The sequence below is a fragment of the Erinaceus europaeus genome, chromosome 4 (assembly GCF_950295315.1).
Source record: "Erinaceus europaeus chromosome 4, mEriEur2.1, whole genome shotgun sequence".
Taxonomy (NCBI): Eukaryota; Metazoa; Chordata; class Mammalia; order Eulipotyphla; family Erinaceidae; genus Erinaceus; species Erinaceus europaeus.
The window spans coordinates 103,804,160-103,823,260 of record NC_080165.1 but is presented as its reverse complement, the minus strand read 5'-3'; the positions used below and the strand labels follow the sequence as shown (position 1 = coordinate 103,823,260).

The 19,101-nt window shown below is 44.7% G+C and overlaps 1 protein-coding gene across 4 annotated transcripts in view; it reads right to left on the bottom strand.

Moving 5' to 3' along the window:
* The window catches only part of CRACR2A (calcium release activated channel regulator 2A), a 237,888-nt gene that overhangs the window by 73,737 nt on the left and 145,050 nt on the right, over positions 1-19,101 (bottom strand). For all 4 annotated transcript variants that reach the window (XM_060190258.1, XM_060190257.1, XM_060190259.1 and 1 more), the window contains exons 2-4: positions 15,639-15,881; positions 3,776-3,887; positions 2,141-2,297 (exon numbers count right to left, since the gene is read on the bottom strand). In XM_060190258.1, the coding sequence (XP_060046241.1) occupies positions 2,141-2,297; positions 3,776-3,887; positions 15,639-15,854 (485 nt within the window). In that variant the 5' untranslated portion in view covers positions 15,855-15,881. The remainder of the gene's footprint in view (positions 1-2,140; positions 2,298-3,775; positions 3,888-15,638; positions 15,882-19,101) is intronic.

Sequence of the window (19,101 nt, the reverse complement as noted above, 5' to 3'; positions counted from 1 at the left end):
TTGAGCTGTCTGGGGTTACTTGGCCATGAATCAGGGAGTCAGAACTCAAAGCAAGGGATGTCTGGCTCACCCTCTCACGCATAATGCGCTGGGCCTGGACACGCACAACCACCTGCCAGGAGCATCTTGGGATGCCAGGAAAAAGGGGGAGGAGGAGAGAAGCTCAGTGCATGTAAGGACAAAGGAGGGGGGGAGTGTCACTCCAGGAAGGACAGTTCTCACAGCTGAGTCATATGGGTGCCCCATCTGATGGAAGCAATGGTCACTGTGGGGAGTAAGAGAGACTGCAACCCCTCATGGTGGGCTGGTAGCACAAGGAATAACAGGTGGGTGACAAGAATGGAATGGGGTAAGTATATAGCAGATGAATTTTGGGGTCTTCATGTTGAAAGAAGCTAGGAAGTCTATTTTAGGTAGATTCTAAGGAGCCCATGACTCTACTAATTTCTGCCTGATAACATGGAGGTGCACTAAAAGTATTGTCTAGGAAGATGATGTCAAGAGTTAGGAATAGGACTAGAAAGCTGGATCAGGGCAGAGAGTAGCTCCCAAATATGGGGAATGTATATAAATACTGTTAACTGTAAACTCCATCGATTTGACCTAGGGACCATGTCTATTTATATTTAGCACAGATGCCTGTGTAACCTCTGCATCCCTGTTAGTCAGAGCTTGTACTCCATGGTCACAGCTAGGAACATTCTAGGCTGCACTGATTTCCTGATTATTAGGTAATTTTTTCTGCTTTGTATCTTAATGCTTTTCAGCCACCAAGTTGCAGATGCTACCATGATGCCAACCTGACTTCCCTGGGCAGATAAACTCACCCATGTGTCCTGGAAACGCACCTCCCCAGAGCCCTGCCCCACTAGGGAAATATAGAAACAGGCTGAGGGTATGGGTCCATCTGTCAATGCCCATGTCCAGTGGAGAAGCAATTACAGAAGTCAGACCTTCCACTTTCTGCACCCCATAATGATCCTGGGTCCATACTCCTGGGGGATAAAGAGTAGGGAGCCTGGGGGCCAGGTGGTGGTGCACCTGGTTGAGCGCATGTTACAATCCACAAAGACCTGGGTTTGAGCCCCTAGTTCCAACCTGCAGGAGGAAAGCCTTTTGAGTGGTAAAGCAGTGTTGCAGGTGTCTCTTGGTCTCTCTTCCTCTCTATCTCCCCACCCCTCTCGATTTTTGGCTGTCTCTATCCAATCAATAAATAAAGATAATAAAAAAATTTTAAAAGACTAGGGAAACTTCCAATGGAGGGGAGGGGATATGGAACTCTGGTGTTGGAAACTGTATGGAATTATACCCCTCTTATCCAGCAGTCTTGTCAATCATTAAGTCACTAATAAAAAAGGGGGTGGGAGGGAGGAAGGGACAAGTCTGAAAGATAAGTATACAGGATAAGAGAAACAGGAAGTCAGGAGGGGACTGAGGCAATTGGAGAGACAAGGACACAGAGTGACAGGCTCAGAACATACCTTCCAACCAACACAGACACCAGGAAGAGTAACAGAAACACATGGGGACACACTGGACAGCAGGGGACTCAGGAAGGAGTCACACACCATATCACTGAAGCATCCTTCCATACAGTGGGAACTAGGTTCAAACCTTGGACAGTTCACAAAACAGCTCACTATCCAAGTGAGCAATTGTGCAGGGCATACCCAACATTCGTGAATGATACATAATGTTTCCCTTTAGGGTGTCTCAGCTGGAGAACACCCGAGTAGGGAGGGCTGAGGTTCAGGGCTGGGCAGCTCTGTTTCTCTGGAGGTCCAGAGTTAATGCCAGCAGAGGGTGGTGCCATTGGGCTGGTTGTGACAGGAAGCCTGGGGCCTGAAGCCTCTGGAGGCCAGCAGAGCCCTCTGGTGTGTGAGCTGTTGGGGGAGCAGGAAGGAACCAAAGCCTGTGTTGCTAATAAATGATGGGGGTGAGGTGAGATAGAAGAGCAGGGGAGCAGGTGTGCTGCCCTCAGAGAAGAGCACAGCCCATGGAGTCAGTGTCACTCACACCCATGGGCAGGCCTGGCTACTGGCAGCGGTCTAGGGGCCTCAATGCTTGTCAGTGCTGAGTGGGGTAGGGGAGGCTCTTCCCAGGCCAGCACTACCCTCCCCATGTCACTGTCCCCACTTACTCTTCCAGAACCTTCTGGGCTCCAAGTTTGTCTATCAGCATCTGGAACTGGGCTTCCTCGTCCTCATCCAAGTCCCCCAGACCCTCGTCCCCATGAGACTGGTAGACCTTCTCCTGGGGTGGTCTGCCTGGCTGGTCCTGACTGAAGAAGAAGTGACCTGGAGTGCATAGCATCGGGTGTGGGTGAGAGGTACAGTCCTAAGGGAGCCCCTGAAAACAGAGACCTTTGCTCTGAAACTGGTGTCTCCACCCACCTCTTCGCAACATTTATTGCATTTTTGTCAGAGAGGATAGCGGGGAGGACTGGACAGCAGGGGCTGCAGCGCCTTTGTGCTTATTGGTCCTTGGAAATCTGACTTAGGACCCAGCCTCGATTTGATACTATCCCTTAACAAGACTCTTTCTTCCCCAAAAGGGAACTCTGCTCCATTGATGATGGGAATGCAAGCAGTGCACCCCATTTGGAAGAATGTATGGATGGTCCTTAAACAAATAAAAATGGAACTATGTTATGATCCAGCAGTACTACTCTTAGGCATTTATCCAACAGACACTCAACCACTAAGCTGAAAGGAAATATGCACTCCTATGTTCATGCCTGCATTATTCACAATATCCAATGAGTGGTAGAAGCCTAAATGCTCATCAACAGATGATTGGCTAAAGAAGTTATTGAATATATATTCCATAGACTACTACTCTGTATTCAAAAAAGATGGTATTATGTCCTTTGGGGGTAAAATGAATGGAACTGTAGGTGATTATTCTTAGTGAAATTAATAGAGATAAAGGAGAACTATGGGATTGTTTGACTTATGTGTGGAATCTAGAGAACGGATACATATGAATTTGCAAAAACAAACAAACTGTAAGACTTATGAGAACTCTGATAGTTATCTTTGGGAGGTGGGAGGGTGGGGACACAAAGCTTTGGTGGTGGGTGTGGTGTGGAGCTGTACACTGTAAGCTTACAGTCCTGTAACCAATTATCAATCACAAATAAACAATACTCTTTCTTCCCCACACTCAGCAACTGACCACCAACACTGACCAGTTACTGGACAGTTCCAGGTGCCCTTTCTGCATCCTCTGTCTGCTTATTCTCACTCCCCTGTCTGTGATAAACTTCTAGGATCAGGGCAAATACTAGACTAGCTGGCACCTTGTATGGCAGCAGATATATAGAAAGATGGGCCTGTTGATTTTTCTGACCAGAATCTTCCTTGATCAATATGTCCGTGCTGTTCTCAGTTCTCCTTCCTCATCTGTGAGGATGACTGGACTGTCGGAATCTTCTAGAAACACTTCTGGTGGCTGGTACCCCTGAGCTAAAAGACTCAGCCAGATGGGCTGCAGGGAGGTAGCAGTCACCCAGTGGGAGTGGAGAGACTGGCTGTCTCATCTGGGACTCTGTCATTCTGGTCTTTACCCCAACCCCTCTGGACTGCTGTCCTCGGATGGGAGTTGGGGTAGGGGATGTGGACAGAGCAGCCCAGGCAGATGAGAGAAAAAAGACCCAACTTATCCCTCTGGAGGAGGTGGGAAAGCCTGTGACTCTGAACATGGAGGTGGGGGGAGCAGGAGGTGTGCTTTATGAAGCTTTAAGCAGACATGTATCCTGGGCCCTAGCACTTACTAAATCCCTGGGTGAACTCCTCCAGGGTCAGAAGGCCATTGCCATCTGCATCCAGAGCATCGAAGACACGCTGCAGCTCCTCCAGGCTAAGAGGCAGCTCCTGGTTGAGCCTCTGCAAACAAACAGGCAGCGTGAGTGGCACCCTGGCAAATGGGAGAGGCAGGGGACAGGGACCTCTGCAGAGCCTCCCCAAATGCCCAGAGGTACAGAAGTCAGAGGTGAGCTCCAGCAGCCCACTCTGCTTTCCTCCCCCTCTTCCTCATCAGCATGTCTGCACACTTGCTAACATGCCAGGTGTTCACATGCAGGCATGTTTATCAGTGTTGATATTTATGTCACTTAGGTGAATGTTTTCTAAGGAAAGTGCCTGAGGAACACCCCCACCCCCAAGTTGCTAAGTCAGTAGCAGCAGACATGGCCACAGGTCAGGTGAAGGTCTGATCAAAGTGGGTTCTCCTCTGCTGAGAACCCCAGCTGTGCACAACTGAATCTTTCTTTCTTTTTTTTGATTATTGTAGTTATTGATGTTGTCGTTGTTGGATACGACAGAGAGAAATGGAGAGAGGAGGGGAAGACAGAGAGGGAGAGAGAAAGACACCTGCAGGCCTGCTTCACTGCCTGTGAAGTGACCCCCCCCCCTCAATGAAGCAACTCCCCTGCAGGTGGGAAGACAACTGAATCTTTCACCTGCCGGGCTGGGACTTCAGGCCTGTGCGATTTCACCACACTGGATCACTTACTTGTTAAAATTATTTTGGGGGGCGGGGAGCCAGGAGAGCAGACACATGTCCCCATGAAAGGACTGTGGTCCGGAAGGCGGAACAGCAGATACGGCATTGGACTCTCAGGCATGAGGTCCTAAATTCAATCCCTGGCAGCACATGTATCAGAGTGATGTCTGGTTCTTTCTTTCTTTCCTATTATTTCTCATGAATCAATAAATAAAAATCTTAAAAAAAAAAAAAAAAAAAAAGAAAGAAAGAAAGGACCTGCGTTCAAATCCCTGTTCCCCATCTACAGCAGGAAAGCTTCATGAGTAGGGAAGCATCTGCTGGTGTGGACTCTGTGCTGGCAACCAAGTCTCAGGGATAACCCTGGTGGCAATAAAATAAGATATAGATGGGGGGGGCTTCCCCACCTGAAGGGGGAAACTTCATAAGCAGTGAAGCAGTTAGATGTCTCTTTCTTATCCTCTCTATTTCTCTTCTATCTCCATTTCTTTCTGTCTCTATCAAAAAAAAGGAGAAAAGGAAGAGAAAAAGAAATGGTTGCCAGGAACAGAGGATTCATTGTGCAGACACTGAGACCCAGTGATGATCCTGGTAGCAATATTAAAGAATTCTTTAAAAAATATATGACTTATTTATACATTGATAAGAAAAAGAGAGTGAGAACCAGGCTGAGCATCACTCTGGCATATGAGGTACTGGGGAATCAAACTTAGAACCTCATATTTGAGGGTGCAATGCTTTGCCCATTGCACTACCTTTTGGATCACAAGTGTTGCATTTGCACTGAGAGAGAACCTGTTCTTGCACATGGTAATGTATATGCTCAACTGGCTGCACCCCTTCTTGGTATCCAAGAACCTTTACTCTTAACCAGAATTCTCTTATTTTTCTTCCTTCTCAATTTGCAAAGCATGCAAAACCAGCTTATTCTGCTATTGTCCCCTAGTCTCCTGGTGCCATTTACATTTAAGTGAGGTGAGCTGGTGGGAAGGGACAGATTCTTTAGTGTCTAGTGTCTTGTGAAGACAGCCGACAAGGTAATGACTTTGCCACAGGTCATTGTGGAGACTATGGAGACTGGAGGAAGACTGATGGCTCAGAGTTTCAGCTACAGTCTGTGGCTCCCTGCTGGGTCCCTTCTGCCACACTCTCTCCCATCAGCACCTTAAGACCCACCATCAAGTCTCTTCTGCCTACACCACCATGTGCCAGATTCCCAGAGGCCCACACCCACCCCAAAGGACCAGCAAGGGATAAAGACAACAGGGAGGCAGTCAGCTGCCTGCTGACTTACCCTGCCCACAGCCCCGGGCACACGTTGGGACCTCAGTCCTTTAATCACCAGCATCCTCCACCACCTTGCCTTCCAGTTAGCTGTGAATGTGCCTCCTCCACTCAGCTCTGGAGACACTTCTTAAGCAAGTCTCTGCACTCTCCACTGGACTGGGCCCAAGCATAGCTGCCTCATTCATAAGCCTTGTTTCATTCAGTCTGCTCTTTACAGACTGGTGAAGGCAACTGCTTGCATGTCTGCTGCCTCTCCAGTGGACAGGGAGGTCTAAGAACTGGGCCCCACAGGATCTCACCCAGTTCAGATAAACATAGAGTCTTGAGACACTTGCTGAGTGAATGAATAATGACTGCAGGAGTGAATAGGAGGAAATATTTGCATACCATGCATCTGATATATAAAGATATATAAAGAATTCATAAAAACCCAGGGTCAGGTGGTGGAGTGTCTAGTTGAGTGCACACTCTACTGTATGCAAGGATCTGGGTTTGGACTCCAGCTCCTCACCTTCCCCTCTCAATTTCTCTCTGTCCTATATAGTAGAAAAGAAAGGGTGGGGGGAGGGAGGAGTGAGGAAAGGGAAAATGGCTGTCAGGAGCAGTGGATTCATGGTGCAGGCCTGGAGTCCCAGCCATAGCCCTGGTGGCACAAAAAAGAATTCATAAAAATCATCAACAACAAAACAAACGACCCCATCAAGAAATGAAGAGGCAAAACAAACAAACTGAACACACATCCACCAAATGCAGATGGCCAGCTGGCACTTCCAAATACTCATTGACACTTATTATCAGGGAACTGCAAATGGGAATGACAGTGAGAGACAGTATCCCACACCTGTGAGAATGGTCTATCTTGAAAATGCCAGAAACAGCAAGTGCTGCTGAGGGCCAGAGAGAAAGGAAGCCTCAGGTTTTCTTAGTAGAAATGTAAATGGGTTTGACAACTTCTCGCAATATGAAACAAAGATCTAAGATACGTGCAACAATTCCAGTCTGGAGTATCTGTCCAAAGAGCACAAACACACTCATCGAAAAAGATACTCGCACATCTCTGCTTATTATGGGAACAATCCAAATGTTTAAGGACAAGCGAGGGGATAAGGAAGGGTTAGGGTGGGGTCTGTGGACATAATGGAACAGTGCTCGACAACAAGGAGCAAGGAATATTGCCTTTTGATTTACAACCCAGATGGGTCAGCAGGGACGAGTGCTAAGTGAACCAAGCCAGACTGTTGATGTTAAGTTAAGGGGAAAGGTAGATATCGAGGATATCACTCACAAAGAAAACTGATGCTTCAACTCTGTATCTCTGGACACAGAACTAAGGATACCAAAGGAGAAGAAGGTGGTGGACAAAGAGGCGGTGGTATAAGAGCAGAGGGGATTCAGAAGACCATGGTGGATGGATCTGGGATCTGTGGTGGTGGGTGTGGTGTGGCAGGACATATGCTAAGGGGGCCTGGAGGTGGTGCACCTGTGCAAAGATCTGGTTTTGAACCCCCACTCCCTGCCTGCAGAGGGAGACACTTCATAAGCAGGTGTCTCTCTCCCTCTCTACCTCCTCTCCCCTCTCTATTTCTGTCCTATGTAATAAAAATACAATTTTTTTTTGCCTCCAGGGTTATCGCTGGGACTTGGTGCCTGCACTATGAACCCACTGCTCCTGGAGGCTATTTTTTCCCCTTTTGTTGCCCTTGTTGTTTATCATTGTTGTTGTTATTGCTGTTGGATAGGACAGAGAAATTGAGAGAGTAGGGGAAGACAGAGAGGGGGAGAGAAAGACAGACACCTGCAGACCTGTTTCACTGCTTGTGAAGCAACTGCCCCCCTGCAGGTGGGGAGCTGGGGGCTCGAAATGGGATTGTTACACTGCCGGTCCTTGTGCTTCACGCCATGTGTGCTTAATCCACTGCGCCACTGCCCAGCCCCATAAATATACAAATTAAAAAAAAAATGGTCACTGGGAGTGGTGGATTCATAGTGTAGGCACCGAGCCCCAGAGATAACCTGGTGGCAATAAAAAATATATTAAAAAAAGGAAGGAAGGAAGGAAGAAAAGAAAAGGCAGGATCATAGAAAGAAAAGGAGCAAATATCTATATCTTTATCTTTATATAAAATACAGATAGTTATAGAAATAAGTCAACCCATTATCTGTGACCTTGGGAGAACCACTGCAGTTCCCAATGGAGGGAATGGGGACACAGAACTCTGGTGGTGGGAATGGTGTGGAATTAAACCCTGGATGTCTCATAATTTTGTAAATCAATATTAAATCACCAATACAAAATGCAAATGTTTCTATGCTTGAAAGAAATAAAAAGACATATGATGAAAAGCTGTAAGAGCATGACCCTAAAAGTCAACAGTCTTGTTAGTTTTAACACGACCTCAATTAAAAGAAATGAGGGCTGCAGCGAGCCATCTGCTGAGCACTGTCTCATTCTCACACACTCCAGCTGTTGGATCCTGACCAGCACTTGGCTGGCTCTCTGTACCATCTCTTGAATGGCATGTTCCAGGACCTGGGCCAGCAGGTGGTACTGAAGTGGCAGTGCCTGGGCTCGGGCTCCAGAGCCAAGGGAAAATGCCAGGCTCTGCAGTTCCTCAGACAGACCCCTTTACCTTCCTGGCCACCAGCCCAAAGCCAGGCTTTAGACCGCTCAAAGCCAGCAGTTCCCCAGCTTCAAACATGCCTGAGTGAAAAGCACACAGGAGGACACCTGAAGGAAGCCACGTCTGTGCAGACTTCCCTCCTGTGGCAGCTGATTTAGCAGCCCTGCGTGACATGGTCCCAGCACCCACCACTCTCTTCCCCAGGGGTGGCTCAGGCAGGATGCCTGTCTTCCAGAGCTGAGTGTCAGGTCCTAGGGGTGGAGCTTAATTTTCTTGTGCTTTGTGCCTGGGTGTGCTTGCTTGGTTCAGGTTGCTGGCCATGTAACAGATTCAAGCTTCCCAACCTCTGCACTACCTCTTGGAAGGGAAAATTCTTTATTGGGAGAGGAGAAGCTGTCCAATACATTTTAGGACATTTAGTAATCTCTGGCTTCAGCCTACTGGATACTGGTAGTTGCTCCTTCTCCATCCATTTCAATAAAAAAAAATGCCTCTAGGTATTGAACAATGTCCCCAAAGAGGTCATTTTCACTCATGTACAATGGACAAAAACAAGAACGGCACTAGTTGGGTATGATTGGAAGCGCTCTCTCAGTAGAAATGACTCCTTCCTCCCCCATTTTAATTCTGAGGAAAGACAGAAGACTCACAATTAAAGTCCCAGTATAATGGTACAGCCATATGGAAAGCAGTAAGGTAGTATTATAAAAAAATCAAATAAAACTACCATATGATCCAACCATTTCAAATCTGAATATATGTACAGAAGAATTTAAATCAAGGGCTCAAGGGGTGTTTTCCTACCCTTCTTCAAAGAAACATTACTCATATTCAAGGGTGTGAAGCAACTCAAATATCCACCAATAAACAAAATGTGGAGGGGCTGAGCTGTGGCACACTGAGTTAAGCACACTTAGTACAAAATGTGGTATATATGGGCCATGGAATATTATCCAGCCTTGAAAAAGGAATGGAATTCTAACATACCCCACAATATGATGAACCTAGAAGACATCATCATGTGACAATGCTTAGCAAAATAAGAAATGAAATGAAAGACAACTATAGGATGGTTTCACTCATATGTAGAATCTAGAGACAGGGTTCACATGAACTTGAAGAAAGAAATGATCTTGGGTCCATACTCCCAGAGGGATGAAGAACAGGGAATCTATCAGGGGAGGGAATGGGATACGGAGTCCTGGTGATGGGAACTGTGTAGGGTTGTACCCCTCTTATCCTATGGCTTTTGTCAGTGTTTCCTTTTTATAAATAAAAAGAAAAAACAGAGGCAAACAAACTGTGAGAACTATGGCGATTATGTTTGGGTGGGTGGGGACACAGAACTTTGGTGGTGGGTGTGCTGTGGAACTATACACTATAATATGACAATCTTGTAATCTACTGTTAATAGCAAATTTTTAAAAAGGCGTCATGGAAGTAAAATAAACCATTCTGAAAGGACAAATACTGCATGACCCCAAAGATAGGAGGTACCTACAGCCGTGAAATCCAGAGACAGGAAGTAGAAGAGAGTGTGGTTGTGAGGCTGCAGGGAGAGAGGTGGGAAAGTGTCTAATGCTGCGAGCTCTTGTTGGGAAGATGAAAATGGCTGTGGAGACGGGTGATGGTGATGGCCATCCAGCAGTGTGAATGCTGCTGGGCATCACTGTGCATACACTGTAACACGAATGAAGATGCCAATATTTTAGGTTGTGTATGTTATTACACTTAACAACAACAACAAAAAACTTAGGAGGTTGGGCAGTAGCACAGCGGGTTAGGCACACAGGTGGCGCAAAACTTGAGGACTGGCGTAAGGATCCCGGTTCAAACCCCTGGCTCCCCACCTGCAGGGACGTCGCTTCACAGACGGTGAAGCAGGTCTGCAGGTGTCTATCTTTCTCTCCCCCTCCTCTCTCCATTTCTCTCTGTCCTATCTGGCAACAGTGACATCAATAACAACAACAATAACCACAGCAATGATAAAAACAACAAGGACAACAAAAAGGAAATAAATAAATAAATATTTAAGAAAAAAACTTAAAATGTGGAGAAGAGGAAGAACTGAACTAAGACATAGGGTACTTTTCTCTCACCCCCTTAAGTGCATTTACAGAGGAACTGCCAGATTCCAATGTCAACACCAAGCACCCCCACAGGGTAGTTCATCAAATTCTCTTCTGATGCTGGGAGAAAGTTGTGAACAGTTCACAGGTGAGGAACAATGGCCCACACAAGCTCACACTGCTAACAAATGCCAGATTTATGATTAAAAAAAAAAGCCTCAGGCCAACTTATCACAAAAGCCTTTGGAAGGTCAGCTGTGGTCTTAGTCACACACTACCAATTCTGCTGTGACAACACACAGATGCAGGGGCAGGGCTGTGTTCTGAAAAACTCCATTTATGAAAACAAGTCTTGGGTCACATTTGGTTGGCTTACCAACTCCCAGATGATTCTTGACAAACTGCCTCAACTGAAAATTCTAGGCAGTGTGTGTGAGCAGAGGCTGTGGGAATGTGCTGGGGAAGGCCTGCCAAACCCCATGGGGTGGGAGTGAAAGCCCACAGGCCTGTGCCTCCTGCCTCTTAGCCCACACACATGAACCTGAGTGGACTGATGCCAGTGAGGCCTGCATTTCACTGCCTGCCTGCAGTGGCTTCTGTAATGCCAGGCTGAAGCAGAGAAAGACCTGAATGCTTCCTCCGAATAGCGCAGCCATGCCTCCTTCTAGAAACACTTCCGGCAGAGGGTGTAAAGCAAAGGCCTGGGGAAGCGTTGCTTTCATGGTGCCCAAGTGAAGTCTTTGTTCTCATCACTCGAATCAGGGTGAGATCCAGGCCACAGCATGGCACTGCCAGCTGGAAAGGGACTGAGCTATGCCCCTGGGTAGAAATTAGAACCACTACCTTTGTGTGTGTGTGTGTAGCAGTGAGCTAAGAATGATTGAAAAGGAGATTTCAACAGAAGGAAATGATTTAGGAAAGGAAATGTCACATGAAGATAAAAAAAAAAAATGAAGATTGAGTGTCTAGAGTGTTATTATAATAGAGCCATGCTCATTTGGTTACACTTACCTTCATGTTGAAACACCCAATTTAGTAGTCATAATAGAGACCACACTGCCTACTGGTCTTAATACTTATTCTTTATTTTTAAAATTCATTAATTTATTAATGAGAGAGAGAGGACACCAAAATATTACTCTGGCATATGCAATTCTGGAGGTTGAACTTGGGGCATCACATCTGAGAGTTAAACACCTTATGCACTGAGCCACCTTCCAGGTCACAAGTATTGATTTGTAATGCATTTACAGAAAAAATCTGCCAGATTCTGTGCCAGAACAGGCACACACTGAGTCTTACAGTATTTCCCCTTAAGATGTATTTATGAGGGGATTGAGTGTGACTGGGTTTGAGGGTAAGGACAGGTGAGAGGAGCTCTAGAAATAGCTTTCTCTCAGGTCTTTGTATTTAGCAGAATATCTGTTCCTACAGCAAGGATGATGTTTACATCTCATGTTTCCATGTTGTGAAGTCAACAGGTCAGTGCCTCCCTGCCTTTATTTCAGAGGGTTCTGCTCCAAAGGAGTAAAATAAGAAAAGTCAGAGAGCAATAAATGAAACAGAAGACTGATAAAACCAAGTGCTGCTTCTTTGAAATGATAAATAAAAGAGATAAACCCTTCACTAGACTCAAGGGAGAGAGAGAGAGATGATAAAATGAATTGGAAATGAGACAAGCAAAATTACAACTGATGATATAGAACTTTATAAAGTATCATAATGGAATATTGTGGGTGTCTTGAAAAAAACAGTGTCTTGAAAAAAAAAAAAAAGGAAAGCCTACAGGACTCATTCTTTCAAGGCAAAAAACCAAACCAAAACAAAACAAAAATGAGGCCAGGCAGTGGCACACATGGTAGCGCACACACATTTCTGTGTGTGAAAACTCAGGTTTCTAGCCCTTGACCCCTACCTGTGGGGGTCTAGGGGAGCTTCATGAGCAGTAGAGCAATGCTACAAGTATCTCTTTCTCTCCCTTTCTACTTCTCTCTGTCTCTATAAGAAAATGAAAAAAAACTAAGAAAAGACCACTGGGACTGAGCAGGCCCCAGTGACAATTAGGAAAATGGCCAGAAAAAAAAAAAGAGGCCAAAACAGAAAGAAATAGCCTGATGAGTCTAATTAGAAAAACAGATATCAAAATTCTCTTAGAATGAAAGCTCAGGTCCAGAATGCTTCACTAATGAGTTTTATAAAAAAAAAAAAAAAAAAAAAAAAACTTTCAAAAAACAACTAATACCTATCCTACACAAACTCATCTGAAAAACTGAAAGACGGAGGAATATTCCCACTCACTTTATATGAGGCCAGTATCCCTCTGATCCCCAAATCAGGAAAGACCAGCACAAAAAAAGAAAACTATAGACTGATAACCCTGGTGAACACTAGTGTAAAAATCCTCAACAAAATTTTGGCAAATCAAACCCAACAAAATATCAAGAGAATAATTCATCTTGATCAAGTGGGATTAATCTTAGGTAAGTATGCTTTGATATATGAAAATCAATCAGTGGAACACAACACATCAATGGGAAAAAAAGAACGGTAAAACAGAAATAGACTCACAATTCAACTTGTATGGCTCAGGCCCCAGAGGCCACAGCTTCTATCCCCAGTGCCATAATGTGCTAGAGCTGAACAGTGCTCTGGCCTCACCATTTATAAGAACCACATCTTTAAAAACTCACATGATTACATCAATTGATGCTGAAAATCATTTACAACACTCCACATCTATTTATAATTTTTTGAAAAATGTAATAAACTAGAAAGAGAAGAAATACACTTTAAGATAATGAAGGTCACAGTGTGGCAAACTAACAGCTAGCATGATATTTAATGGCGGAAAACTGGAAGTTCAGTCAAAGGCACCAGAATTGTCAAAGTTAAGAACTGAGCAAAGAGAAAGAGAGAAAGAAAGAAAGAAAGAAGAAAGAGAGAGAGAGAGAGAGAGAGGAAAAGAAAAAGGTTTTTAACTAACATCTGGAATAAGACAAAGACAACTATTTCCACCACTACTGTTCAACATAGTTCTGGAAATCCCAGCCAGAACAATCAAGAAAGAAAAATACACAAATGAGAAGAGAAAAAGTGTAGAGGCAACATGGCAACATATACAGAAAACCCTAAAGATGCCACAAAAACCATTTGAAATAATCAGTGAATTTGATAAAGTGAAAAGATACAAAATCAACATACATAAATAGCATTTTTTTTGCCTCCAGGGTTATTGCTGGGGCTCGGTGCCTGCACTATGAATCCACTGCTCCTGGTGGCCATTTTCCCCATTTTGTTGCCCTTGCTGTTGTCGTTATTATTATTGTTTTTGTTGTCATTGCTGCTGTTGTTGGATAGGACAAAGAGAAATAGAGAGAGGAGGAGAAGACAGAGGGGGGAGAGAAAGATAAACACCTGCAGACTTGCTTCATCACCCATGAAGTGACCCCCCTGCAGGTGGGGAGCTGGGGGCTCAAACCGGGATCCTTACTTCAGTCCTTGCTCTTTGTGCCATATGCACTTAACCTGCTGTGCTACCACCTGACCCCCCATAGATAGCATTTCTCTACAGAAGTGATCAAACTGAGTAAAGAGAAATTGAAGGAATAGTCCCACTTATAAATGCATTATAAAAAGATGAAATACTTTGTAGTAAACCTAACAAAGGAAATGAAAGACTTGTACAATGAAAATTACAAAGCATTATTAAATTAGTCAAAGGCAATAGTAAGTAGTAGGATATCCTGTGTTCATGAATTGGAAGAAAAATCTGTATTAAAACGCCAGTCACAACCAAAACCAATTTATAGATCCAATGCAATCCTTATTAAAATTCCAGTGACATTCTTCAAGGAAATAGAACAACTACAACAAAATTAAAATTCTATTGAAAGGACATGAAAACACTAGTGCTAAAGGATATATACACCTGAGGTGGGGGTAGGTAGCAAAGAGACTCTCATGTCTCAGCTTTGTAGTCCCAGGTTCAATCTCTGGCACCACCATAAGCCAGAGTTTATCAGTGCTCTAGTGAAAAAAAAAAAAGAATGTGTATGTGTATGTGTGAGTCGTGTGTGTCCCTATATTCACAGCTGCACTATTTACAGCAGTCGAAATATGGAATAAACCTAAAAGACCCATCAACAGATGACTGGATACAGAAATTGTTGGATATATATACCTAATGCAATACTATTCAGTCACTCAAAGATCACATCTGACATTGTGCCTTTTGGAACTATGGATGGAACTGGAGATGTTGGTGCTAAGCAAGTAAGTCATGGCAGTGGAATTTTGATGGTGAATGTAGTGAGTCTTATACAAAATGTGGGTGTGAAACTCTCCTCTTAAAATTTTATAATGATAAGGGTCTGAGTGGTGGCACACATGATTGAGCACACATGTTACCATGCACAAGGACCTGGGTTCAAGCCCCTGGTCCCTATCTACAGGGAAAAAGCTTTACTAGTGGCAAAGCAGGGATGTAGGTATCTCTCTCCCTCTCCCTCCCCCCTCTCTATATGTGTGTGTGTATCCATTTATCTCAGTCTCTAATTATAATACATAAATAAAATATTTTTAAGAACTTATAATGATGTAAACACAAGTTAAGTCAATTAAAAAAAATAATTTTATTATCTTTATTGAATAGAGATAGTCAGAAATAGAAATTGAGAAGGGGAAGATAGACACCTGTAGCACTGCTTTACCACTTGTGAAGCTTTCCCCTTGCAGGTGGAGACCAGAGGCTTGAACCAGGGTCCTTATGCATTATAATATGTGCACTCAACCAGGTGCACCACCACCTGGCCCTGTTAAGTCAGTTTTTAAGGGGAAGTTCTATTCTATGTCTTACCTAAGGCCCTTACCTAAGTTCTTTATATTATTATCATCGTTTCCCACAATCTTGGAGAACAACTGAGTCAACGTGAACAACCTCTCCCCAAATCTGACTTCAAGGAAAGGCCAGAAAAAGAATGAACCCAGGAGCTCTGGCTCCCTGGAAATAGAGCTTACGGTGCTCCATCCTTCCAGAGTAGCTGATGGTATCTGTTCTGCTAGAGATATCACTTCTTGGGCAGGGCAAGCTCTAATCAGAGACAGAGACCATTTGGCATTCCAAACGAGCATGTTCCAAAAGAGGGTCCCCTCTTACCTGCATATCCTTTCTGGCAATGAAGCCCTTGCCTTCCGTGTCACAGATCAGGAAGAACTCCTCCACCTTCCTCAGCATGGCGGCCTCTTCTAGAGCCAGCTCCTGGCTCTCTTTCCATTCCAGGCTGCCTAGAGGTCCTGGGCAGGCCCCACTGCTCTTGTGCCCCTGCTCAGGTCTCTGGGGACTGGAGACCACTGGCTTATCAGGAGTGTTCATTTAAATGTGTCAGTGTCTTCTCAAAACCTGCACATGGGAGATGAGTGTAAGCTAAGAGGGTGTGGTAGGGACTGGGTGAGTCTGAGTTAAAAAAGAGAGGGATACACAGGACACACACTCACCAGTCCAGTGTACCCCACGTCTCTTAGCAACCATCTCATAACTAGCAGAGGCTCTGGGCAGGAGAAATGTGGCCCAGTCACAGACACACATTTTAGAATGAGGGAAGGTAGACAGGAAACTAGAATGAGACTCCTCCCAGTCTACATCAATCACAACTGGTTTTCATTGACTGCTGATGTTAAGTTAGGGGCAAGCACCATGGTAAGGTCTCTGTAAACAATTTTTTTTTTTTACCAGAGTGCTGCTCAGCTTCTGGCTTACAGTAGTGGTGGGGGGGAGTGGGGGTGGTATTGAATCTGGAGCTTTGGAACGTCAGGCATGAGAGTCTGTTTGCATAACTATTATACTATCTGCCATGCTATTCTCAATAATTTCACATATTCCTCTAAGACAGATGTATTACCTCTATCTTATTGATGCTCAGAGATGTTGACTGATGTGATCAAGTTCCCAGAGCAAGTTAGTACACAAATTGAGATTTAAACTCAAGCTCTAGAATTCAATCTTATGTATTTGCTCTTGGCGGAATATAACAATACACAAATACAAGATTAAATCTTGTATCTGATCTTAATTCCATAATATCTTCACTCTGGAGCATTGCTAAATGTGGATATTTCTGTGGGGCCTCCAAGGGCTGCCACTGGTGGATGAGAAATTGTGCCCAGTGCCCAAGGAATATCCTACACTTGGCATGTTTGATAAAATTCAAGGCCACCTTCAGCCAACACAGAATCAACAACCATCTGCCTCAACCAGGTTCCTACAGTCCTTCAAGGAAGAGTGATTTCAGAGTATGCATAGCAGTTATGGACTGGAAGAAGGCAGGCAGACACCTGGCTTTCAGGCTGGGCCCCACGGCTGCCTTGAACAATTCAACAGCTATCCTGACTGCAGTTGATGAAAAGTCTGGCTGACTTTGCCTTTAAGTTTTGTTCTGGCTCTGATAGTCTGTAGGTCTGTGACATTTCAAAATAATGAGATGCTCCGAATGGGGAATAAGGTTAATGTGATCAGAGGAAATATTCACATTCTTGAGATTTTTCCATCTGAAGACTTTTTTTTTTTTTTGAGATTTTTAAATATATAACATTATCTGAATTGAGAATGTCAGGATTTCTTTTTTTTAAGAGTTTTTAAAAATTTTTTATATTTATTTATTTATTTTCCCTTTTGTTTCTCTTGTTGTTTTTCATTGTTGTTGTAGTTATTATTGTTGTTATTGGTGTTGTCGTTGTTGAATAGGACAGAGAGAAATGGAGAGAGGATTGAAGTCAGAGAGGGGGAGAGCGAGACAGACACCTGCAGACCTGCTTCACCACTTGTGAAGCGACTCCCCTGAAGGTGGGGAGCTGAGGGCTCAAACCGGGATCCTTAAGTAGGTCCTTGCACTTTGCGCCACCTGCGCTTAACCCGCTACGTTGCCACCTGACTCCCATCAGGATTTCTATAATGCATTTTGGGGGGGCCTGGAAGAAGTGAAGTTCTAATTTATACATCCTTTATGATGGCTCTGAGTGTCAGAATTGGGGTTTCTAGTTCAGCAACACTGTTACTTCAAAGTAAGTTGACTTCAGTCAACTCTGTCTACCCAGAAGACTGACAAAAAGATGGAGGCCCAGGGGCCAGGCAGTGGCGCAACTGGTTAAGTGCACACATTACAGTGAGCAAGGACGCAGGTTCAAGTCCCTGGTCCTTACCTCTAGGGTAAGCTCTAGCTTTATGAGTGGTGAAGCAGAGCTACAGGAGTCTATCTCTTTCCTTCTGTGGGTCCAGAACTGGAAGGAATAAACTGTGTAACAGAGTCTAGACAGGGCACAGCAGAGGGACCTGCTCACTCCTCCTGGTCTGTAGGGGAAATCCCCACCCTCACCCTCTCACCAGCCCTCAATAAGAAATAGTGTTGAGAGTCTGGGCGTAGCGCAGCGGATTAAACATACGTGGGGTGAAGGGATCCCAGTTCGAGCCCCTGGCTCCTCACCTGCAGGGGAGTCGCTTCACAAGCGGTAAGGCAGGTCTGCAGGTGTCTATCTTTCTCTCCCCTTCTGTCTTCCCCTCCTCTCTCCATTTCTCTCTGTCCTATCCAACAACAACATCAATAACAACAACAATAACTACAACAATAAGACAACAAGAGCAACAAAAGGGAATAAATAAATATTTTTTTAAAAAAAAGAGAAAGAAATAGTGTTTCTCTTCAGACCTACACAGAGTGAACTGGCCATCACCAAGTTTTAAGCAGACTTAACATTTTCATCCTATTTCCCCCAGAGGAAACTGTATTTGGTTGGAAGTCCCAAGAGAGTTGTGCTGTATCCGCACAGCTCATGGCTATTTCCAGCCCATCTGTGTGTGATGCTCAACTCAGGAAGGACTTCCAGATGAGGATAGTGGTAGTAGCTGAGCTTCTGCAAACATGAAGCATGAGTTGACCCGTCTCATGTCTTCTTGCTGCCTAGCAAGGACCACCCACAATGTCTCTGCCACCTACCAGGCTCTGCTTCACCCCTACCTGCTGTTCCCAGGACACTGGATAATAATACTTGTCAGTCTTCAAGGGATCCTCTTGCCAGATCCCTAAGATATTCATCTTATGCCTGATCACTATCCTTCACACACTAAGAATGGTGAACTCTCCCTTGTCACTGGGTTTGGACACGTAAAGAACTTGTGTCAAGGACAATCAGAAACCTCAGGTCTAGTATCACCTTGCTTGCAACTGAGGACAGCCCTTCTGCTGATTCCCATCCTTATCAAAGGTTCTGAGCCCAACACTGGGAAATGTATTCATGATATGACATGATAATGCTAATCTTAATGAATTCTTCCAGTGGGGAATTTCAGTCATGCTGATTAGCAGTGGAGGAGAAGGTAGAATCTCTCCTTCCTGGTCCTCAAAATAGATTACATAGAAATCAACTTCTGGGGGAGTCAGGCAGTAGCGTAGCAGGTTAAGTGCACGTGGCACGAAGCACAAGGACTGGCGTAGGGACCCTAGTTCGAGCCCTTGGCTCCCTACCTGCAGGGGTGTTGCTTCACAGGCGGTGAAGCATGTCTGCAGGTGTCTATCTTTCTCTTGCCCTCTCTGTCTCCCCTTCTCTCTCAAATTCTCTCTGTTCTATCC